The sequence below is a fragment of the Haplochromis burtoni genome, unplaced genomic scaffold (genome assembly GCF_018398535.1).
Source record: "Haplochromis burtoni strain Fernald_Lab_line unplaced genomic scaffold, NCSU_Asbu1 Contig_98, whole genome shotgun sequence".
NCBI lineage: Eukaryota > Metazoa > Chordata > Actinopteri > Cichliformes > Cichlidae > Haplochromis > Haplochromis burtoni.
Genome location: NW_024582459.1, coordinates 1655155 through 1681329, shown reverse-complemented (window position 1 = coordinate 1681329; position 26175 = coordinate 1655155). Strand labels below are relative to the sequence as shown.

Genomic DNA, 26175 nt, shown 5'->3' with positions numbered 1-26175 from the left:
ACTTTAGCTTCAGGCAAGTCTGAGGCTCTTTGAGGGTTCAGGTTAAACTGCAGGGTGAAGGTTAGAATTACTGTAGGCTGGGGTTAGGGATAGTTTAGATGTGACTGCACAGGGAAACCATTATGTAAATGAGGGTCCTCGCAAAGCTAGAAGTACCAGCACATGTGAAGCTCTCTGCGTGAGAAAAAGGAAGGCAGGACAGAGAGTGATCACAGACAAAGATAAGAAGTTATGTCAACTTTGTGGTCTTCATTAAGAAATGGATGGAACAAAAGGTTGAACCATACAGAAATAACAGAATCAGGAGGAAAATAGAGCTTGAAAGCTTATGTAATGTCTTCATATGAGTGAACTTGGGTGGGATTATTGCACAATTTCAATCTCCCCCTCTTTATGCTTCTCTTGCCTTCCCTTTGCCAGAGAGAAAGTTAATCAAATGATTGGCAAACTCTCACAAAAAAAGACTGGAGTCAGATTGACATCACTGCAGGTGAGACACACACACACACACACACACACACGCAGCACTACAAAAATTGCGAGCATGTGTGTGTGTGTGTGCTTGTGTGTTCATACAGTAAAACATTTCCAGCACCTCATTAATCAACCGTTGACCTGACAGGTTGACTGACACGTTCTCCACCTCCTCCTCCTCTCTGTCTCCTGTCTCACACATGCACATACACACATATGTGAACACACACTTGACATTGAGAGGCAGTGAGAGCCTTTGATCTGCATTTCCTGAACCTGACACACACACATACACACACACACTCACTGCTTCTCTCTTGTCCTATTTTCGTTCCCAAGTCATCTGTGATAATGACCCAATACAAAAACAATGATCAGCTATGTCACAATGTTCCTCGCAGCAGAAATCATCTATGTACTATTAAAACACGAGGCGGAGGGCCACAAAACGGAAAGAAGGTATTTTTTGTGTTTTCACATGAAAAAAGGAGACCAAATTCATATTTTTTTCAGATGATATCAAGAAGGAATCAGCAGCATCTCTGCCTCCCAATCAGGCTCTGAACTGTTTTCCATTTGAAGATGGCAGAGGTCATCATTTATTAATCAAGAGGAACTCATTAGTATGCATCTAATGATTTTAAACACACTCTGTCTCTCTCCTCCCCCTCCCTGTCTTGCTTTATGTCTGTCTGCTTGATTGTCTGTATCAATTATCTGCACACAGTCTCCATTTCTGCATTTTTTTCTACAGGACACAAATGCTGCGACTGGGTGAGGGAGAAAATTAAGACGCAGAAAAGACACAAAAGACTGATGATGGAGGAATGCAACCTCACACTGGCTTCTCTGTAAGCTTTGCACTTACTGTGTTAGATGCAGTGGCCTAGATGACTGCAAGAATCCTCCTTTAGATATCACCATTCAAAACCACTACAATAGCTGTTATGGTAGTTTGCTTAAATTGTCTTATTCCAAAAGCTCTTCCACCAACATATCTGACAAGCACAAGAGTTTTTAGGATAGCAGGGTGAATGTGTGTGTGTGTATATATGTGTGTGTGTAGACAGCCAAGACAAGGGGTCACTCTGGCCCATCCATCTAACTGACAGCATTACCGCAGAGATACTCACAAAAACTACATAGTGAAGACCAGGAAAAAGTATGCAGAAAACACCAGAGACTTCAGTTTTGCCTAAACAGCCTGTCTGTGTGCAGCTGTGTCTTTCTGCTCACCTGTCTGTCTGACTGTTTGTCTGTCAACGTCTGCTTGCATGCTACATGCTGTGTTAGAGCCCCATCTAGTGGTCATAGTATTAAATGTTGGCATATTCTCAGAACATCAATTTCTTTCAGCATGAAAAGGAGTAAAGGTGTGTCTGCTTCAGCTCTAATGCATGTTATCCATTATCCAAAAAGTCTGAATATCGCAGTTTTCCTCTGGACACAAAGAGATGAAACTGACGATATTAGAGGTAATGGTGATGCTGGTTTATTTGGAAGTAAGCTAGTACTATGAGGGCAACATGACCAGAATCAGCTAAAAGAAAAAAAAGTACACTGCCTATTGAGGCAGTGTACTTAATTATTATTAAGGATAACACTCCATAAATGCTCACCCTGTAACATTTTAAACCAAAACAGATGCAGTGCATTAACCCAGGACTCTACAATTACTGGTTAGCTCAGACCTAAAACAGGGATCACAAGGACTTCAACTTTGCTTTATGTGTCTATATTAATGGAGTGCATTTTGTGTGTTCTCACCTTCTTCTGTAGAACATTAACTTTGCGTTCCTTGACGTCCATCATGTCTTTGAGGTCAGTGATCTCTCCTTGCTGAGTGCTTTTCTCCTCCGTCAGCTCTGAGATCTGCTGACTCTTTTTAGAGAGGAGCGACTCCTTTTCCTCCAGTCGGAGACGCAAGGCATCCACCTGTGAACCCACAAGTAGGTACGCAAAAGTGCAAATAAACATTCACACACCAAATATCAACGGTGAAGAAGCAGAAAGGTTGTAATGAGGGTGTAGCTAAACCTCAGTCTGTAGTATGGCAGCTCTCTGTTCCTTGGCGGTTAGTGACTCTTTGAGTACATCCACATGTTGTTTGCTGTCAGAAAACTGATTGTTCAGAGTGTCCAGTTTGGTCCTGAGAGCCAGCAGCTCGCTGTCCTTACGGCTCAGCTCTTGCTTGGCCTGTTCCATCTGAATAACACAAAACATAAAAGGGACAGACAGATAAAAAAGAGCGTGTAAAGGTGTGTACTGGAGAGGACGATATGCTTTCTAATATCATATATAAGCATTAAAATGTACTACAAGCTTTGCAAAGTAAGCACTCAGTCCTAATGTTAGTTTTAGCCATTACTCTGCAGAAGACCAACTGTAAAAGTAGAAACAGGTACAATAATAAGAAGTGCTCGCAGCTGACTGATAATGCTTTTAAGATACAAATCTTTTTTTAAATGCACAACTTTACTGCTTTATTCAGAGGGGAAAGAACTTGTTATGGAAGATTGCAGATATTTTATTATGGCCTGCAGACACATCTACCCTTTACGAGTAAAAAGAGATGATGGTTGCAGTGATGGAGAGAGGTACAAGACTGCTACCTCATCCACATAAAAAGTGAAAAACAAGAACAGACCGTGGTTTTAAACTCATCCCTCTTACAAAGGTTAGTGTGTCAGTTTATCTCCTAAAGCTGTGACTATGATCAAATATATCTTGACACAATGAGGACCTTAGAAGAAAAGAACGGCCATTTATTTTAGTTCTTCTCCTGAAAAGTAAACAAAAGTTAGGCATACATGGAAGTCAGTGCAGTATTAATCTATTTTGCTCTTAGCTATACACTTCAACTAATGGGTCAGGGTCAATTCTTTCACCTGGCCAAAGCTCAGGAATCAAATACAGTAAACTGCCACATTTGGAGAAGTTGCGTATTACAATTTCACTCCTTTTAACATGAAATTCAGTTTGCAGGTGTTGTGATTAGGGGTGAATTTAACATGACACAGTACAAGAATGGACCCAAACCATACAGTAAATCAGTCATATAAAAGCAAAGCAAACCCAGGAGCAAAGTGGTCTAAACTACAAATGGACTGAAACCTCATGCAAGGATAAAGAGAAGTGTGTTAGTGATACAGACACTGCAGCACAGCACAACTGGACTCTGCTGGAATTCTGTAGCCGTATCGATCAGACTGCTGCGTACGACTATTACTATCAAAAGCCACTGATCTCACACACAAAGAGAACTGCAATTCCTGAGCTGTTTATAGAGACTAACTTTGTCAGCTCACCAAAAGAATAGAAAATGCTTTCTCCTGGTGTATTTAGCAAAGTGTAGAAAACACATTTGCTAACCCAGGTTTTGGAGAATGGCTCAATTCATTTTAGACTGGCTTTAAACTTAACCTCTGTAATTCCTCATGTCTTGAACTGGTTCAAAACAGTTATAGGATGCAGATATATCTATGCAAAATGGACCATGTTAATGGCAATATGATGCAATAACTACATGAGAAAAATAAGTACACCTCATGAGTGGATATTGGGTGAACGGTCCACGATGCTCTCTGCAGCTGGTGTGCATAGTTTTGACATTTGAATGTTATAGTTGCTTACTGCTGTCTGAACACACAGCATGCTACCGGGAATCTATTGGAAATCTACTAGAACTACGTTAGCCAGTCAAAGAAAGAAAGAAAGAAAGAAAGAAAGAAAGAAAGAAAGAAAGAAAGAAAGAAAGAAAGAAAGAAAGGATGCGCAAACAGACACAGAGGTGTGTCTCTTACTGCCGACACCTCCTGCTGAAGCTCATTGGCTCGTTGCCTTAGTTCCTCCTTCTCTGACTCGCTGTGAGTTAGCTCTTCCTTCAGCTGCTCAACCTGGCAGGAGAGGAGGGCATCAACATGGGTGCTTCCCATTAGCCAAGCTTTGCTTCTTGCTTCCCTTACTCGTGTTTCTTCCTTGCCTCTAACCTGCTTCCAATAAGTCAGAGGTGTGAGGGCAGCAACAGCCTGCAGTTTATCTTATCATTACTACCATTAGTATTAACATAAGTAACTTTACAGCCTCTGCAGGTACCTCCGTTCCTGTTGTGTGCGTTTTGCCTACAGTATTATAAATAATACCGTGTTATACTGAACTGTTTCCACAACAGCCTGCCTGCTCCTTTTACTGCCCCATCAGATCAGCTGACCACTAGATAAGCACATGTTGACCGAAAGCTTTTGCTGGGAGCATCTGCTCTTCCAGCTTAGATTCCAAAAAATGCATTAAAAGGATTAAAAACTCCAGATAATGGTGTTTCTTGAATCAATTTTGGAGTGAGTGGCAGAGCTTTGAAGAAGGGCAAACATCTAATTAGCAAAATGGAGAGCACACCGGGCCATAACAAGTATGTTGCCACAGTTGCATCTGGCATGCTTAAATAATGTATATAACCCCTACATTGTTTTACAGTACTGTGTCCTTTGAAGACTTCTTACTGGAGCATTTCTGAACATGTGAAGAAGCGTGCATTATCTTTATTTTGATTAACAAATGAAATGGCTCTTTGTTGCTATTATTAAAAGCTCTGATTGAGGAGAGCTTTACACCTTCGATTAAATACACGTTAAAGCTAATAATGTCCAAAACAAGAATGCATCTAGTGTATTACCACAGATACGCATGCCAACAGCAATGAAATCCAACTATAAAAAGGTACACCATGTAAATTACTTCCTTCCAGTTTTGAGACACAAATCCACTACAGAGAAAAACAAGAATATATCAGCTCGCGCGCACAAAAAGTCTGCTGAATTTCCAAACTGGATCGCCTCCCCACACGACAGACGTATACGGAGTTTCCGTTTTAATGAGCTCGGCTCCCACAGACACTTTTTATTCCTGACAGTGAAGTTGTATCCGTCAAGGTAGTGAGTGTGAAAAAGCAAATTTATTCTCAGCTAAGCAAGAAAATCTAGATATTGTTCAAAACACAAAGGGAAAAAATGGTGAGACAAGCAAATACAACCAGACAGGCAATAATGGAGCAAAAACACTTTTTTTTATAGTCTCCAGCACATTGACTAAAATTTGACAAGATAGAGCAGTGTAGCCCTTTTAAATCATACTGGGACTTAAAAGGAAGTAAATACACAAGGTCAAACAAATCCTACATGCTAACTATTCTATTTAGAGTCGTTTGATAGATATAAGGATATATTCTTATTATTGTTTATATGTTTATTTGATGCTTTGCCTTCACTGCTGCCACCTTGTTGCTGACAGAACCACTGCCATGTTTGAGAGATGGAACGGTTTCGTATTTCCCTAAATTATTATAAGGTTTGTATCATTTTGTATCATTCCACGGTGGCCTCGTTACTCTATTTACAGGCAATTTGTCCTCAAACTTAACAACTATTACTGTCTGGACTGTATGTGTTTGTACATTTATCACCTTGTTCTTCATGAACTTGGAGTGGGATCTGTAGACCTCCATCTGTTTGATCTCCTCCTCCCTCTCTTCACTGCTCAGAGCGCCATTGGATTTCAGCATCATCACCTCCTCTTCCAGCTCTCTCATGCCACGCTCCAACGAGCTGATTTTTGCATCCTGACAGGAGACAAACACATCTAACTAATCAGACCATAAACAAATATACGGTGATAATAAAATGGGGTGAAATAGGAGCACAGGTGGAAATGCAATTAAAGGAAGTCTACGTGAAAATAATGTAAATGTAACTATTGTTGAATGCTTAAAGACTTTATCTAATAATCCATTATGTTTTTAAAATACTTGAATCTGTATCTCAATAATAATCAGTGAAGCCCAACAGACATAGCAGTTGGCCAACTTTATCTTGTCAATATTAACTGCAGAGACAGAAAGACTTTCAACAGTAACAAAAAAGATGCTTTAGGTATGTTTTTCCAGCAGGTAGTAGAACGCATTTAGAGGTCAGAAACGCTAATGTCCAGTTCATGCTGTGTGTTGGATAAACCTCCGACTGAGATTCTGAAAAATTATTTGTTTTCTTCTTTTGAGTCTAAAATGTTATCCAATGCAACAAATATATTAATATGGGATATTTAAAGTCTTGTTTAGTGAAACTGCACTTCATGGTGTATTTGTGTCTATTCTTTACCTTATTTTCCATCATATTTACCCAGCAACCACATGTAGACTCATTAAACTTTTCATTAACACTATTAATAATCAGCAAATCATACAGCAGCAACTCAGTGCATTTCGACATTGATGAAGACCAGTGATAGTCCCAAGTATTTGGACTGTGTAATTCATTCATGCTCTAGCAATCCTATGTCATTAATAGCTATAATATCCACGTAATATGCACATTAAATACAGCACTACAGAATTAGCAGCATTTGAGATCATTTTTTTAACAATTTGTATTGTTGGGGTCAAAATAATCCTCTATAAATGTAGACATAAATTTAAATCCCTGTATATAGATATATACAAACACTTTTCTAAATTACATTAGCATTTGTTTACCTTCATTTCGATGACTGTCTGCAGGGCCTTGGTCTTTGTTGATTCTGGAGCTGCTTCGTATCTCCTGTGCAGCTCCTGAGAGGCACAAACAGCACGATCAGCAGATGACAGAGAGGGAGACACAGCGGGATGGAGCGAGGGATGGGGCAAGAGAGGAGAAGGTCGAGGGCCAGGAGGCGAGACGAGAGCAACTGATGGGAAGGGATGGAGTGAAGGCTGAACCGTTGGTGTAGGACGAGGAGCAGGTGCAGGAAAGGATGGCGAGTGCTGGAGGGACGGATGAGCGGAAGGGTGGACAGAAGAGGCAACAAAGAAAGAGGGAAAGTGGGGAGGACAAGAGGAGGGGGTGGCAACCGGATGGTTGTAGTGCCGGTGAGAAGGAGGGGAAGGGACAGGGAAGGAGGGAGACGAACGCAAAAGGTGATGCCGTGATGGGGAGAAAGCAGTAGAGGGCTGGAAAGGGGGTGACACATGGAAAGGAGGGGGAATAGGGATCGAGGGAGAAACAGGAAAGGAGGGAGATTCAGCTAGAGGTTTCCCTCTAGGAGAAGCACTGGCTTTTAGCCTCCTTGGATCAATCCGGCCATCCCACATCATTTGAACTACTTGAAACAGCACTAACGACGCTAACTGTGTTTAGCCTGTGTTTAGATTTTAATGATCAAATCTGACAGCCTGAAATTGTGTTAATTCAATGAATTAGCTCCCAAGCTTCAGTATCCATGGATTAAGAAAAATATAAAATGGTTTAAAAGTCCAAATTAACCCAAAGTCCAGAGTTTTTTTTCTCTAAAATCATCAAAATTCTCAAAAACATGCTATCTCACTACTCCAATTTACTTAAGAAAAATGCAGTAAAATGTCTAGCAGGTCTGGCAGCTGTTACTTCATCACTAGTCTTCTAGTCAAATGAAGTGAGACGAAAGTAGGGGGAGTGCAGTTGGAAGGGCACAAATAGAGAAAGAAAGAGCAAAGGAGGGAGTGAAAGCAAAGGGGAGGACACGGCTGTGTATGCATCACTGCTTTTCTTTGAAGGACACACACAAAGAAAGCTAATGCATAAGCCAGAAAGCATAAAAACATGTGAGTGAAAGGGATAGTAGGAGGCCTTTGCTAGAGGCGATGACAAGGATGGTACAGATGCCCACACACACACACACTCACACACACACACTGTGCTATTCACTGAAAAAGTACTGATACAGCAATTGCAAAAACAAGAACGTAATTACAGCTTTAATTATGAAATGTCAGAAAACATAACTGTAAAATTTAACCACTGCTGCAAAATTGCCTCCATCGTTATTTACTTTAGAGATTACGGCACCCTCATCTTAACCTAACACCTCTTTTCTGGGTCATTTAGAGGAGTTGTAGCTTAACTGACTGTCAAACCTGTGTCCGAGGTCTTTGCATGCACAAGTCACCTGACATCACTCGTGTTATATAATTATTTTTTCCATTTTGAAGGTATTTTTTGTTGCTTTAATTATATAAAAGTACATTGGCACACGAGGACTCGTTTCTTAATAGCCAATGCTGCCTAAATACTGCCTGTCATATTACGGCATTGCAATTAAATTTTCTGCTGCTCATTCCTGTGCAATATCCCATCTGCCCTCCCGTCATATTTCTTTTCAAGATTTTCTTATTTAATCACTAGTGTACATATATTTATATTTATAGATACATATATATTTAGTCATCTTTTCTCTTTTACCACGTCTCTCTAATATTTTGCTCTTTACTATTTTTCTATTTCTTTATTATTTTATTTTATTTTATTATATTTTATTATATTTTCTTCTACTGTACCATGCTGCTGAGTGACTGCTGCTCGTCAAACACATTTCATTGCAATGTTGACCCTGTGCTAACTTGCATATGACCAGTGTTGGTCAAGTTACTTGAAAAAAGTAATCAGTAACTAATTACTGATTACTTCCCCAAAAAAGTAATCCCGTTACTTTACTGATTACTTATTTTCAAAAGTAATTAATTACTTAGTTACTTAGTTACTAGTTACTTTTTAAAAACACGATTTACAACCTGAATAGGTGATAAAGCGATAGATCTTTCAGCCCAATTCTACTTTTTCTGCATAATCCATCATACAAAATGTAATCAAATGGAAAAGTCTCTTTTTAAAACTTGTTTTATTAGTTTTAATCTTTTAACTTTATGCATCAAGCAAAAATTTAATTATATGCAACATTCTCTGACTGGAAGAAATTTGTTTAACATTTAAACCTATTTTCTGCACATTCCAGCACATAAAATAAATTTTTTTTGTGTTTACACTCACTCTTTCAAATAGATGCAAGTAAAACACAGCAGAAAATAAATAAAGTCAAAGACTCAGCGGTCCTGTTGCTCTATTTTCACCTGTAAAGCAGGAGTGGTAGGCGGAGGTTTACCCTGGTGCAGGTGTGCCGCAGCGGTCAGTGGAAGAATCCGCGAGTTTCTCTGTGAGTTTCCCATTACGTCATAGCGCACTCGGTGCTTGCTTGGAAGTTTAGGGGGGTTTTTTTTTCGCTGGGGGGGGGGGGGGGGGGGGGTTTGGGGGGGGGGGGGGGGGGGGGTTCGCTGTAAAAAGAAGTTTTCTTCCCACGCACAGCGGACACTAATGTTTTTGTCACTTTTTATGGAATCAAACTCAAAGTAAGGTCAGTACTTCCACGCTTTAAACGCTGCACGCTCATACTCTCTCCCACAATCGATATGTGATCCATTGTTGATCTGCACACAGCTGTTGTCACGAACGTCGCACTCGCTTACGTCACTGTCATGAGACATTCTCGCAAAAAAATCACGGTTTTAGTAACGCAGTAACGCAGCGTTCCTACGGGAAAGTAACGGTAATCTAATTACCGTTTTTGCAATAGTAATCCCTTACTTTACTCGTTACCTGAAAAAAGTAATCAGATTAACGTTACTGCCCATCTCTGTTACAAATAAACTGAAACTACTGAACTGAAACTCATATTTATCACACCAAACAATCAGCTAATTATTGAATTATATGCCATCTTATCTCATCTTAAAGCCTGAACCATGAAATAATTGCCAGGGTTACATTAAAGCTACACTTTTTAAAGTGTGCTGGCTACAGCAGTAATTTTTATCAATAGCTAAAACTAATTTAAAAAAAAAACAGATAAATAAATGGCATATATGCACGATATTGTTAGGAGGTGGTGGGTAGGTGTACTGTTGTTGTTTGGGTTTTGTTTTCCTTTTGGTTATAGGTAGGCGAGGCGGGGCTTGATGGCATTCCAACACACCTGCGACGCATCGGACGTCATCAGTGAGCGCTTTTAGGGAGCAGAGTCACGGACGTCTGGTGTCGGAGTATTATCGCTGTCACAAGTGGTAACGAGTTAGCACAGGCTGCATCTGTTGATTTTACGCTGTGGAGCTGTATGTTTTAAAGGATCCACGTTTCGCCTACTTTTCTTTGTCTTAGCCTGTTCCATCGCCTGCCCGCCTACCTAGGATTTTGTGTTGGCTATTCTGGATCCGCGACGGAGTGCTACGTACCATCAGGCGGCGATCACCGCAGCGGCTGTGGTTTGGGGTGGTCAAGTAAGCTCTCCAACTCTCTCCGTCCACTTGTGTTTAACGTTCGGCTATCAACGGTATGCCATAAACCCTGTTTTGTTCCCTGTTGTCAGGTAGCTCCGGTGCGTCTGCTACCTACCTGTATGCTTCGGCTCCATCTTATCGCCTCGGTGTTTTCCTGCTGGCACATTTTTATTTATCACTGTATATAGCCCTTTCCCTTGTAAATATTCCCCCTTACTTGTGTATATAAAAACTTGCATCACAAACCATTCTGCGTCCGTGTGTGTTTCTGCCACGTAATCCATCTGTGTAATCCAGCTAACCTAACAACACACATTATCTTTTGCACAGTTATATCCCCCCAAGTACCAGACATGGATATCTCTTTCCCTTTTCCTTTTACTCAAAAAACCAGCCTGGTAAAACAGCCATGGCCATTAGTTTGATGAAAAAAGTCACTGAAAATTTTGCACAAAATGGTCAACTTTTGTGTCTCAGACTTGGACCCCAGCAGTTCTAGTCCAACACTACACCTGTTGAGCCAATAAACAAAAATCTAGTGCACACTACGTCACATTTAATATGGATATATGCAAATGGCATAAAGAAATTTTGAGAAAAATTCCTAAACCCTTTGACATTCAGTAACCATAAAGGGAAGACCTTTCTGTGTCCTAAAAAGAGCACTTTAAAATTAGTTCATGTTTTCAAAAGTCTGAACAAAAGGAAGGAAGGGAGGAATATTTTTAGGTTCTATATTTGGTGATTTTGCTGATTAATTACTTTATGTGATTAAGTGGCATTTTACAATCAAGAATCCAGGAGGTTAGATTAAAAGGCTGCATGTACTTTAAGCAGAGGATTATTTAATAACTGCACAGCAGCATCCCCATGAGGGACATTGTTGAAGGGTATGAAAATTGTGCTGCAGGACATTACAGTCTAGTTTGTTAATTAGCAAAATGAACAATATCCCGAAAGGAAGTGTCAGCACAGAATCAGGAAGTTAGCAAGACTTGCTCAATAGAAATTTGCATTATTTAGCACTGTAACATTCACTAAACTCTATAATGAATCTTTACTTCAGATACTGCAAAATGTTTTTCTCATTCTCTCGGTTGGTTCCAGCTTTGTATTTAACATCTTCGAAACAAAAACTCTGTCCAGTGTACTGATGCAGTGAGATGAAAAATCAGCCAGAAAATATGCAGAGACTCCCAATTGTTCTTTCTTATGGTCTTATCATTTGCTGTGATGACTATGACTTTATATCACCCCTCTAACATTATGCTGCATTTGTGCATTTGTCACCCTGGCTAATGCATTAGTATACTGATATGTTTTTGTTGTGCATTTTTTTGTTCATGTTTTAGCTGACTTCTATATTTTGATTATTTGTATGTTTGCATGTTTTTACCACCTGTTTGCTTATATGTTGCCTTTCATATGTTGTTTTTTTATTGTTTTACTGTTTATATTTTCTTTTATTGTTCTATCCATCCAACCATTGTCTTCAGCTAATCCTTATCAGAGTCATGGGTGAATGGCCTATCCCAACTACCATAGGGCAAGAGGGAGGTTACACCCTGGATGGGTCACCAATCTGAGTCCTCTGTGTTGCAGGACTAACAGAGAGACAGACAGCCATTCACAGTCACATACCTATGTGCAATTTAGAATCACCTAAACAGAATGTTATTGTTATTTATTGTTATCATTTATACTGACAATTGGTGGTTTGCATTTTTGCAAGTTTCTCCTGTTTTTTATTTTATTTTAATTTACCTTATGAGCATTCTGCCTTTGTTCACCCGTTGAACCATGTGCAATCTCTGTCTTTAAAGGTGCTACATAAATCAAGTTGATATAACTATTATTATTACTATTGTCAGATATGAACAAGTGCAAATCTGTAATGTCAGAGAAAGCAGAATTTTGTGGATCACAGATCTCTTTATCTTCAAGAAGACATATAGGTCAGTCAAAATATTTGTGAATTATTCCTGAAAATGCAGCTTAAAAGATGCACAAGAGCATATTTTGACTATTTGCCACACTGAAATTGGTAGTATGTGCTGGAAGGATGGATGTAGTACACTGACAGCATTTTGCCACTAGGGGGGGCTTTTGTATTAAGAAAGTGAGTGTAACGTTAAACCAGCAGAAGGAGAGAAAAAAGAAACGTGAGTGGAGAAACTGGGATGAAGTGTACACTTAAGACTGGAAGAAGCCAAGGGCTTTGCCTGGATATGATACACTCTGATGTGAACACATTCACATCTGGATATGCACAAAGACTCTCCCCTGCACACATGGTAATACTTGATTGCATATTGTTTCTTCTTTGCCAGTGACACACATACACAAACACACACACGCACCTCTCTGAGTTGTAGCATCTCCTTGTCTTTTTGCTCAAGCAGACCCTCCAATTGGTGGATGGTCATCTCAGCATCGGCGAGTCGCCTCGTTCGCTCATGATCCTCCTCGGTTGCCCGAGATGACAGGCCTTTACTCTGCAACATTTCCAGTAACTTCTTGATTGACTCGTCCCTGTAAACAAGAAAACAAGGAAGTTAATAGCATGCTTTAGACAAGGTCACTGAAATCATACCTTAACAAATTACATTTAAACTGTCTTTTTTTAATCTTTACCTGGCAGTTAGTGTGTGTTTCTGTGTGTCTATCCTCAACTCCATTTCTTCAACAGTCTTCCTCAGGAGGAAGAGCTCTTTGGCTTGCCTCTCATACTCGGCATGGAGGCGCAAGAAGTTCTCCTCTGTCATTTCTTGAGGGGAAATGGGCTGGCTTCCGAGGCCGGAGTAATCGGATTGGAAGAGCTGGTTGAGATCGCGCTGGATTCTGAGCTCATCTTGCAAAGCCTGGATGGTGCATTGAAGATGCTGGTGGGAGGGAAACAGGGATGTTCAGCTTACGAATGAAAGAGTGAGCGATTACTATAATGGATATTCCAGACCGTGCAATGTCCATCATAGCGACTGTCTAATGTCACCTATAATCCTTTACACCTATTGCTAGTCACTTCGCTTGCTCAGTCCAAAGTTGAGATAAGTTTAACTTGGTACCTGCTTTCTTAGCTTCACTAATGGTAATTTTATAAGTCATTGCTACAAGTTGCTAAATTTTCTATACCGTCCCTTCCTTTTGTGCATCTTTGTATGTAAGTGTCACACGTCTTGGTCAGCTTACTTCACCAACTCACTCTGTCTCTGTAATTTTACTGTACACCAGAATACCAATAAGCACATCTATACAGTAACCTTTGGAACAGGGATTTCTTTAACACCACACAGTGTAAAACAATCCACAACAACGCAGGTCCTTTTCCTCCAGATCTCCCAATGGCTCTTGGTTCACTGTGTGCCAAATGGTGTGTGTGGTAATTTGAGGTTACTGGGACATCTGCTGCCGTAACACTGGTTTTTTATCAGCAGCTCCGTGTTGTTTTTCCACCTCCTTTTTAAGAAGTCTGACCTCATGCCTTAAACATGCTGGAAGGGATTATACAGTATCTCCAGGGTGACCCAGGAGCTCTTGGGGCTCACCAGTGCAAAGCAAAGACCTTTGGCCTGCTGTGCTCATCCTGTTGTCATTGCAAGTCTGATAAGGATAAAAAAAATGCAACAGAGCAGGCAGTTTTAACCAGACTGTGGACCTTTGCTGTTTGCTAAAGTTTTTAGTTGTTTGCGTCAAGATCGTCAGCAGGAATACACCAATCAGAAATGCACAAGCAGTAGTCCTGTAGTAAAATGTTGCCTCGTGTTTTGTTTAACTCAATGTAATCAGTGAGGGATTAGGAATTAAAAGGTAAAGAAAAGCTGAATTAATGAATCCCTAATGGGATTGCTCATTTTTAAAGGCATATTACAAGTTTTCTAAACTGTTAATAAAACAACCCAAAAATATAATTCTCTGAACTGGAACTGAAATGCACCATTCCTTGTGCAGTTAAATAACTTAATAAATATATTAAATAATCACATCATTTTCACACTTACTGCAAAACTCTAAACTCAGTTAAAAAGATTTTGCACAGTGATTTCATTTCTTAAACACAACTACCTCACACTATTCCTTCTTACTTGTGATGTCACTTACCAATTATGTGCCTGTGCACAGTCAGCAAGGTGAGATAAGAATCTATAACAAGAATGGCTGGAAATAATCTGAGAAGCAGAGGAGCTAACATTTGAGCCGCGGTGACAGGCTGTGTTCCTGTTCTTGGAATGGCGATGGATGACATATTGTGATTGTGGTGTGGCTCCATAGTGTAGTGGTTTACAGCCCTGAGAGGAGACATGAATCCCTTTGGGGTTGTGTCAGGAAGGGCATCTGGTTTAAAAATCTGCCAAATAAAAGATGCAGAGCTACTGGCTGTGAAAACCCCTCGTGAATAAAGGAGCAGCTGAAAGTAGCTTCTTCTTACTCATAGCAGAAGCTACTTTCACATCTTTCTCATGCAACATTCTGTAATGTTTACAGCATTCATTGAATTCTTTATGCAAAATTATGCTGTGTGAGAAAAATGTCAAAACAAACACATTCATTCATTCACAATAATAGACATGGATGGGTCTTATGAGCCCTAAAATGCATGTGAAACCTGAATATGGACTATTTCATTTTATATTTTTCCATGAGTATGAGTAAAGCAGGACAAATAATAAAACCCAGTCTCAGCAGATTTACCACAGTCTTGAATATTTTGTGTATCCTGCGTGCATGTGTATGTTATTTTTGTAGAATTGCAAGATTAGATTGCAAGATTGTCGCGTCTAAGGGAGCACTGAGCTGAGAGGGAAAGCTTTCAATTTACCAGTTCATATGTGTCCCAAGCCTGTCTTGTGGTTATTAAATCTAAAAATGACTGCAAAAAATCAGGTTGTGAATATCAGCAGAGCTTCCTCTGTAGGATGGCTGTGCTCAGCCTTAGAGATGCGATGAGGCGGAGCTCGGACATCCAGAGAGATGTCTGAATGTCCACTGCTCCTACATGTCAAAAGGAGCATTTGAGGTGATTCAGGTCTCTTGACAAGGACGTTTACTGGTCACCTTCCTTTGGTAGTCTTCCAGGTGCACTTAGCTGGGAGAAGACACAACCTGCAGATTATACTGATTATCTCTGGAAATAATTCAGGATCCCCTAGGAGAAACTGGAAAGTGTGGCTGGGTAGAAGGGCAGGTAGAATAACCTGCTAAGCCTGCTGTGACAACCCAACTGATAAGGAGAACAAGAGGGATAGGTGGATGGATGGATGGATGGATGGATGGATGGATGGATGGATGGATGGATGGATGGATGGATGGATATGTGTGTGTGTGAGCGTTTTTTCTGTGGTGCTGTTTTTACATTTTTCTGGTATTTTGTGTAATGAATGCTCAGTAGTTTATTGCTTTTACAGGCTGTGTGTGATCCTTTGAGGATAAATCAACCAAGTTATAATTTGATTGTTAAGTTTTACCAAAAGAGTCCAATGTTTTGCAGATGTACTCTGATAATTGTGTGTTTACAGTTTTCGGAGGAGCATAGAAGGTTTGAAAAAGTGTATCTTAGAAACAGAGAAGAGGCTTCTAGCAACACTTCACCTTCTTCAAAGAGAAGAGCATAAAGTCTGACGAGCTTAAAACGTCAGCAGCACTTGTAGTGTAAGGATCGACTTTATTAGTGTCTCTGATGGAGGCCATGGGCTGAAATGCATCAATGAAATAATAAGTTCTTCATACTAAAAGTGTGGGTGGACCTTTAACATCTTCAAAAATGTATCTGTAATTAATAAACTGCAGTGTGTCAAATGAAGAAATTCCAAAGTAAATCATTAGATTTTATTCAAAATCATGCACAAAATAGGTCAAGATCGAGCTTATCCAACATGTGAGTAGCTGACAGACCAACTGAGGTAGCATGTGTGTGTCATCTCTGTAATGTGTTCTAAAAGTTTCCTGTCAGGTAAGTATCACAGCCATCATGACAGGAGATGATGTGACATGGCTACCTCTTAGTCACACAAAAGCAGCACATTATAAAAGTGTGTGTGTGTGTGTGTGTGATGTCACACTGATGTCCCCAGGCTGTTTTAAAATGCGTCACAAACAACTTGAACAGCGGCCAGGTCATCGCAACGCTAGTCATGGAGTATTTCCAGAGATAAAAATAATACAGGTACCAAAGCGCTGAGAGAGATGCACATGAGTGAGAGCAGAAGTAAACAGGAGAGGTTATTAAAAAAGAAGAAAAGATGAGATGCTATCCCTCCCCTGCAGCTATGATTGCTGAACACTGACGAAGAAAAGGGAAACGATTCAAGCAAAAAGGAAAAAATGATTAGTGAGGAGACAAAAAGAAACAATCCTTAGATATAAAAGATGAGAAAGAAGAAAGGAAAAGGAAATAGCAGCTGATAGTGATCACAAACATAGTGTATGCTCGTATAAACAGACACAGAAAATTGGATAAAAGGTAATGAGATAATACTGTAGCAACTGTCTGTACTCTGCTTTATGTCACACGAGAGCCAGCGCAGCATCTCTTCTGGTTTGTTTCAAATTTATGCATTTGTATTGAACTAAATTAAAGATGGTGAACATCTTTATTGTCTTGATCATTTTCTCTCTTTATCGTATCACCATGTGTGGGTCGGTTTGCTGACTCATACAAAAGCTCCTCACATGCACACAAATCTGACGGCTGAGGCTGACATTTCTAGGACTCCCCTGAAGATTTAGAGCCAGACAGAGAGTGACAGAAAGCATCCCTTTCCTCACTCAAATATTCTTTCTCTGGTTTAATCCTCCTTCCTCCATCCCAACTCTAATTCCTACCTCTGACATGCAAACAATGACCCACCCATATCCAATAAAAATGCACCATAGCTTCAACTGCTTTAAATAAAGGGTTCACACTAAGTTAACTGATTGATTAGTTGCTCAAAAGACACATAACAATTTTTAATTATCATATCTTAAACATCTTAGTGATTTAATTCTGCTATATAAATTGCTTTGGCAAATAATGGTAACCTACAAATTAACTGATATATACACTCACTGGTCACTTCATTAGGTACACCTGTTCAGCTGCATGTTAACACAAATTTCCATACAGCCATCTTTAGGGCTTACGGAGATCAGAAAAAGAGCGGTGAGCGGTGGTCCTCTGGGTAAAAATACCTTGTTGACATCAGAGGTAAGAGGAGAATGGCCAGACTGCTTCCAGCTAATAGGAAGTTAACAGTAACTTAAATAACTACTAAATGCAGCCAAGGTATGCAACACAACCTTGAAGCATGGCTACAGCTGCAGAAGACCACACTGAGTGCCATTTCTATCAGCTAAGAACAGGAAACGGTGGCTTTTTGCACACGCTGGAGACTGGAGGAACACTGCCTGGTGTGATGAGTCTTGATTACTCTTGCGAGATTCAGATGGTAAGGTCAGAATTTAGAGTAAACATCTACACCACCATCCTGCCTTGCATCAGCGAGTCAGGCTGCAATATCGTTGTTAACCATGTCCACTCCTTTATCACCACAGTGTACCCATCTTCTGATGATTGCTCCCAGCAGGATAATGTCCCACGCCTCCAAACTCATATCATTGAGTTCATTGTACTCAAATGGCCCCCACTGTCACCAGGTCTCAGACCCAGAGAGTGCCTCTGGGATGTGGTGGAACAGCTGACTTGCATTATAGATACGCAACCAACAAATCTGCAGCAACTGTGTGATGCTACTGTATCAATACGGAGAAAAATCTATGTCATTCAGAATTATGGCAGTTCAGAAGGGAAAAGGGCCACAGTGTTCCTAATAAATCCATTTGAGTGTATCTTATGACAGGATAACTACTTGGGGGCAACATTAAGAATACAGGGGAAAGCTGGCATGCCAAAAGGAATAAAAGAGAGAAACACAAATAACTATGCTCATTATTATAATACTGAATAGTATGTACTGTGTTTCATGTGCTATTCAAGCATTAATAAAACAAACCCATGCATCACATTCACACACACGTACACACACATACACACACTCACATCAAGCACCCAGAAGCATGTCAGAGTCATGGAAACAGTCATCCTCACGCAAATGCGAATCCATGTGCGTCTCCATCAAAGTCAACCATATGCAGTATGAACATACAGAAGCACAAAGTTTACACACAAACAATTCAGAAACAGAGCGCGCACACACTCACACACATGCGCGCAGAGTTTGTGTTACTGCCTTCCCCCTAACGCACACACAGCTGGAATGTAGTGCTGAGAAATGCCAGAACAGGAGAAAGGGAGGGAGAAAGGAGGGAAATATTATAGGAAGCAAGAAGAAAATAAAGCAAGCAGAGTGGGAGATAAGGAGAAAGGGAAAAGGGAGAAAACAATGTTAACTGTGTGTGTTAGAAACCGAAGGAGGAGAGAGAGAAAGTTCTGTTTTTCTTCTCAGTTTCTGCTGAGTCATCTGTAGCTATCACCTTTGACCCTGTCAAATATTTCCTGATTTCTCATGGGAATGGGGGCGTATGCACCAAACATGCATACATGTACACCGACTCGGTTTGAGCGTATGGTCAGAATCACGAAGTAAAAGAAACTTTACTCAAAGCAACACGTCATGGCTACTGAAAATAAGGAAATTTTTTACTTTCATTTTGCATCAGTTTTCTTTCTTTCTTCTTTGCAAAAACAACTCACCTAAGAGCGAAGAAAAGAAGAAAATCTAAACGGGGACAAAAACATGAGATGACAAATCAAGATGATAAATCTCTACCTCAGAGGAGCTGAAGCTGCATATGAAATGTATGAATCAGATAGAATCCACTTATGTGAACACATTGGAATAGGGCTGTTCATATAAAGATATATATCGGATGACTAAAAACGTCTATCGTTTCATTTTATGCTATCGTTTGTTTCGTGGTGTCGCAAAGTAAACTGTTTACGACAATATTTTTTCATCGTTTTGATGGTCACTGTAGTGGCTATATTCATTTCTTAAAGTTTTCTCTTTCTCTTATATTTAATATAACCAGACTATGGACGGACAAGCGCCCGTTTTTATGAGTTGTGGTTAGCAACAATGACGGTAACAGCATCGCGTGTCCGCTTGTTTATGTTCCACATAAACCTTTCACAATAAAGCTCAAGATCCTGTTGAGACTTTTCAAAATAAACTGAATCACGTGAAAGAGCAGATTATTTACGGAGAAGTAAAAAAGAGCCGCCAGGTGCTAAAAAATAAACCTTAGACTCAAACGTTAGAACAGGCTTTTCCCCGCAGCTCGCCGTGTAATAAATACTCACAAAGAAAACAGCGGCCTTTACAACTTATGTCTAAAAATGTATAGTTTCATGCATCGGTTAAAATACTCGACTCCAGCTACATGACGCAGCTGGAAACACTTCCCGCAAGACGAGCTGTCCGAGATTCACAGACTTTACAGAAAATGTTACGTTTTTGTGATTTATATCGTTATCAGGACGATAGAATTCTTATATCGGGATATGAGATTTTGGTCATATCGCACAGCCCTACATTGGAGGACAGTGGTTTGAAATGTTTAGTGTGAGAGTAGTCAACTCCTTAAATGTCATGATTACTGTAAATATTATCTATAGAGGCTGTCATGACTGCATTTATATGCACATCAGCACCTGTTACTCAAAAAGCCAAATTTACATAAAATCACAACCTCTAAAAAATATAACGGCATAGATTAAACACACAGGGTATGTTCTAAGCAGAACATAGACTATCACCTGTGATTTTAATTTGCTCTTTTACCAGATCCAAGGGTGTCAGATTATGTATTTTTTAGCAAAAATATCAAAATGTTCAATTCTATTCTATTTGAATTTATTTGTATAACACCAAATCACAAGTAAGCACTTGGTAACAGTGGAAAAGAAAATTCATTTTAACAGGAAGAAAGCACCAGACTAGGTGAGTGCCACCCATCTGCTGCGACCAGTTGGGGTTGAGGAGAAGGAGACAGGAAAAATGATTAAATGTAAAGTGGTGTGTAAGGCATAGAGAACTGAAAAGAGGTAAGTGAAGAAGAAACACTCAGTTCATCGTCCAAAGCCCCCAGCAACCTAGGCCTGCTAGAGTGGTTCAGGGTCACCTGATCCAGCCCAAATTATAAGATTTGTCTAAAAAGGAAGTTTTAACCCAATTTTAAAAGCAGAGGATTTCTGTCTCCTGAATCCAAACTGGGAGCTGGTCCTGAAAGCTGAAGACTCTGCTTCCCATTTTACTTTCAAATACTCTATGAGGGGGATATGGTAATATGAGGTCTTCAAGATTGCATGGGACCACTAGCATAACTGGTGAGGGTGACCCCTCCCATGACACAAATGACAGAGGGCACTTGTAGCAAGGTAGAGACCAAATTTCCAAATACTAGAAAAATTACTGGAACCCAATTTTTGCAAAAGAAAGTAAAATTTAGTAGGATACACTGCTGCTGTATGTTTGCATACTGAAATATCATTTATTGCTTAAAACAGAACATGAATGAGTCGATTAAAAAAAATCATAGACAAATAAATTAATGATGTCTTGTAATCTAATGAGCAGTCTACATAATTCCTATTCATGGTTAGAGGAGAAAAGAAAATCCATTTGTGCGCATAGTCACAATTTTTCCATGCAACGTCATCCCTCCCTCCGGCCACCGCTCATCTGTCGTTCAATATTAACCATCCCTTCGTTATTACTCCTCCGTCTCATCCCTCGCTTATTTTGCACTCATTGGGTGAGTCATGCTTCCCCCTTAACAAAAAGACACACTGTGACAGAAACATGTATACACGACACACACACACACATTAGGATGGACGCATGATAATGCCCACACGCAGAGATACACACATATGCAGGAGACAACATAATGTTGGAGGCAGCGGTCATGCTGTGTGTATGTGTGTGTGTTTGTGTGCATGTGTGTGTGTGTAATGACCGTGAGCAGTTTGAAAGAATCGCCCACTCAGGCATTAGACAACAGGCAGATTAACACACTCCCTCTCTTCTTTCTCTGAGGATAAAGGTGGTGGAACATAATGAAGAGGATGAAATAAAATGCAAAGAAGAAGAATGGCTGGAAGACACACGAGAATGCAAAAACAGCATTATTACATGCATCTATTAAAAAAAGAAAAAGGAAAAAATGAGGACGGAAATAAGTGTATGTGACAGAAAAGACAAAAAAGGCAGGAGTATATATATATGTGTTATATGTTGACCCTAATCAGTAGCTTCTGAAAAGAGAAGAGAAGAGAAGAGAAGAGAAGAGAAGAGAAGAGAAGAGAAGAGAAGAGAAGCTCAATCATATAGGACTTTAGAGGCAGACTGAAGGGAAAAAAGACAAGCAGCAGAAGAAAACGTGGGGGGAGTGACTGTACTGTAATTCTGTCCATTCCCCCATCAACTTCTCCCAAACTCACTCCTTATAAGGAAAGCCATGGCTACCGCAGGGACACACATACACAAAAACGCAGAGAGAGTAAGTGAGAGGGAAAATTCGCAAAATAACAGCCTTGTGTGAAAGCAGCGAAAACTGACCCTGTGCTTCTTTTCAGTTTCAGATCGTTTTGTCTTTCCACTGTAAAACGAACACTGGGTCTTTCTGAAAAGAAAACCATGGGGAAAGAGTGCTGTTTCACCGTGTCTCTGCGTTGAAGTTAAAGTTTTATAACACTCCTGCGTGTACAAGTCTCCTCCCTTTTCTCTCTCGCTTGTCTTGCTCTCTTTTCAGTTACAGTTTACTCTCTACATGCATATAAACCCTTCTTGTGCTTTCTAGCCCACACTTTGTTACCTTTGTCGTCCTCTCCTCTGTCCATCTGTTTTTTGGTGCCCTGCTATCACTCTCTGTATTTACTTTATTCCCTCTTCCTTTCATCCCTCTCTCTCACCTATCTCTCCATCCTCACTAAATAAACACACAGGTTTGGGGACCATCTGTTACTGATGAGCATTTGTGTGTGAAAACACACACACACACACAAAATTCTCCCACCACAATAATTGGAGGACACACAAATGCTGGGATAACTGCAGCAATAGTGTTTTATTTATTTGACTTCAAAAGGTAGAAGGTGCGACCGTCTGACACAAGTACATAAACCTGCACATGCAAAATGACAGCATGCATACACAGACACACACACATAGAAAAAAAACAGTAATAATGAGTCATGAGTCCACATGCAGAGGATGGAAAAAGGCACAGACTGCAAACAACAGAAGGAGAGAGGATAGAGACAAAGATATCATCATCACTGCATGTGGAGAAGTGACTTTTTAAAACTTTACTGGCCCTGCCTGCTGTCTTCTCCACAAGCACCCTGTATCACAGATCCTCTCAGTCAAGCATTAATCTCCCCACTGTGTTTAAAGAAAATCTTCCAGAATCAACGTCTTATTTTTTAGTTTTTGACCATCTGTAATAATGTTCTTGAAACTGCAAAATGTATATTGTACTTGTTAAATTAAAGACACAAAAAATAGTAAATGGTCTGTATTTGTATAGCGCTTTACTTGGTCCTAAGGACCCCAAAGCGCTTTACACTATACACAATCATCCACACACTGGTGATGGCAAGCTACAGTGTAGCCACAGCCACCCTGGGGCGCACTGACAGAGGCGAGGCTGCCGGACACTGGCGCCACCGGGCCCTCTGACCACCACCAGTGGGCAACAGGTGAAGTGTCTTGCCCAAGGACACAACGACCGAGAGTGTCGGAGCTCGAACTGGCAACCTTCCGATTACAAGACGAACACCCAACTCTTGAGCCACGATCGCCCCAAAAAAATCAGACATATGGTTAAATGGCCTGTATTTGTATAGCGCTTTTCTAGTCCATAGGACCCCAAATGCAGTCCCTTAAACTGCACAAAACTATTTGGAATATAAACCAAAGGAAAACTATGAGATCAGCTATGAAACCCAATTTAACATACTGCTTTTATTATGAAATTCTACTGCATTTACACTAGCTGTGCTTATTTCCAAATGAACAGCTTTCAATATCAACAACTATAGTGAAAAAGAGATTGATATTTTCATCTGCAACACATGTCCCCTTCTATGTCTATAAATGGCAAGCGTAAGGCAGTGAGAACGGAGCAGAACAGATGATCAGTTCAATTCAGTTTTATTCATAAAGCACCAAATCAAAACAACAGTTATGGAGCTTTATTTTGCAATGTTAGAAAAAAAAAGTTCAACAATCTACTCTGAGCATTCTCCTGGAGATTATGAAAAGGAAGAATTCCCTTTTAACAGGAAAAGCCCTCCAAACAAAGGAAAAAGGCTCAAGGAGGGGCAGCCCTCTGCCATGACCGGTTGGGAGGTGAGGGGGAAGAGAAAGAAAAAGGGAGATTGCAGAGAGACGAGGACAAAACACAAACTATAGATGAGAGAACACAAAAGTTAATGACATGCGGTAGTGGCAAATAAACACATGGGGGAGTGAGGAGTGGAGAAGAAAAATTTAGTGCATCATGTGAAGTCTCCCCCGCAGCGTGAGCCAATAACAGAATAATTATGGGATGGTTCAGGGTTGCCTGATCGGGCCTGACAGCTCAAGGCTCTGCCACACAATGTGCTTTTAGAAACTCTAGGGACTGCAAGCAAGACTGTACTAAAAGGTCTTTAAGATACGATGGGTCTGATCATTCAAGTCTTTGTATGTGAGGAGAAGGATTATAAATTGAATTCTGGATTTAATAGAGTGCCAGTGAAGAGTCGTTAATACTGTAGAAATATAATCTCTCTTTGTAGTTCATGGTAGCACTCTCCCTGTGGCATTTTGGATCCAATCAGATATGCCACTGACTGTGAGACAGCAGGGAAGGAAAAGTGGGGCTAGAGGTGGGTTGCAAAGCAGCTCACAGATGCACAACATCTGTTGGCAGGCTAAAGAGACATTTATACTATGTCCTCAGAAGAGGCACAAATCATGCTTTGGTGTAATTTTGGCCGATTGTGTCCCTATAAATTTTTATAACCTCATGTGGGTGGCATGGCTGAAGACAGGGGTATATGACTCCGGCAGCTTTTACTGGCTTTTGACATGACAATGACAATGACATATCAGTGCAGAAGCTCAAAGATTCCCAGATCACGGTTCAATTTCGTTACCAGCACTACTGCAGAGATTTTGGACCCCCCATCTCAGAGAGCTACATGTGGTTAAGACTCAGGTGTCTAGTTTATTGAGAAATATTTATCAAGGGCCAGTAATGACAGGAAAGTAGTACAGTGCAACTATTTCTATAGCATCTTATTTTACTTTTTATTCATGCACATATATTTCCCTTCATTTTTCCACATCCCGACGTTCTTTTTCATCACCTACTTTTAAGTCCGGTCTTTCTTTCTCTCCTGTCACATCGACACCCATCAGTCTTTCTCTACATTTCATCTGCAATCTTCAGCCCAATTTGTCTGTGCTATTCATCTCTCCTTTCACCACTCACCCCCCTGCTTCCAAGCTGATCTATCCTCCATTCTCGTGATTTCCTCCCTCTGACTCGCTACATTTTATACATCTTTACTCAATCCACTCTTCCTGATCTATTCTTCACTATCCACCCCCGTCTTTTTTTAAATCTACGGCAGCATACAGATTGCCAGGCGAAGCATTTTCACAGCCAGCTGGCACAGAAACTCTTACTGGAAACATTTTTCTTTTCTGTGCAGTGAATGGAAATCTAACACAGGAAACAATTGACGACGTCAGATTCTATTGGATTTGAACTCATTTGAGCTCATGAGGACAATCTTAGTGCCAGCTCGGAGTAATGAAATTAAAACTTAAATCTAGGTGTAATAACATTAAGTGCTGAGGAATGATTACAACGTAAGTTTTGAATCAGTCAGCACAGAAGCTAAAGTCCAAAGGATTTCTCTTAGTTTGATGTTTTACCTTTAACTCAAACTGTGCCTTGTTCTCTATTTAGTGATCTCTCAATTCATAAATGTATTTTATTGATGATTCAGAAAAACATTTCCACCGCAGTGAGGGAAGAGACCTCGGCTCTGGTGGCACCATCCATTTACACATTAACCTGAAGGCCTGATTTACTGCCATGTTCATGAAGTGGAAAATACACTCAAGTGCCAGTTTGTGTTTCTATCTATCCAACTTTGCTGCTCAGGGCAAAAGAGAAAAGGAAAAATGACAGAAGAAACACGAAAGAAAGACTATCTTCTCTGTTTCTCCTCTCTGTTTATCTCCTCTATTCCTCCACCTGAAGGGAAAATGTCGCCCAGGTGTGTCGGGAACTGTGCACAACTGCCTGTTTGAATTACCCTCTTACTTATCCAGCCTCATTCACACTTTCACAGATTCATTTCTCCAAAAATAAACAGAAAACAGCACCTATGGCTTCAAGTTAGACCAATATGCAGTACATGCAATGTTTAGACAACTTTAAATGAATTGTAAGAAGAGGAATGCCAACAAATTCATATATTATGATGGGAGAAAAACACTTTCTGCCTCTCTACAGTAACACACACACACACACACACACACACACACACACACACACACACACACACACACACACACACACACACACACACA

At 40.2% G+C, this 26175-nt stretch overlaps 1 protein-coding gene across 17 annotated transcripts in view; it reads right to left on the bottom strand.

Annotated features, from left to right (window-relative positions):
- LOC102303751 (ELKS/Rab6-interacting/CAST family member 1) overlaps positions 1-26175 on the bottom strand; it is a 146071-nt gene that overhangs the window by 99566 nt on the left and 20330 nt on the right. For 8 of the 17 annotated variants that reach the window (XR_006054639.1, XR_001336473.2, XM_042222969.1 and 5 more), the window contains exons 5-11: positions 13217-13464; positions 12943-13114; positions 6998-7072; positions 5933-6088; positions 4278-4370; positions 2512-2679; positions 2242-2409 (exon numbers count right to left, since the gene is read on the bottom strand). Coding sequence is in view for 13 of the 17 variants with exons in the window: in XM_042222969.1 (XP_042078903.1) it covers positions 2242-2409; positions 2512-2679; positions 4278-4370; positions 5933-6088; positions 6998-7072; positions 12943-13114; positions 13217-13464 (1080 nt within the window). In the remaining 4 variants the exon portion in view is untranslated. The remainder of the gene's footprint in view (positions 1-2241; positions 2410-2511; positions 2680-4277; positions 4371-5932; positions 6089-6997; positions 7073-12942; positions 13115-13216; positions 13465-26175) is intronic. The other 9 variants (XR_001336474.2, XR_001336475.2, XM_042222972.1 and 6 more) reach the window with 2 other exon arrangements.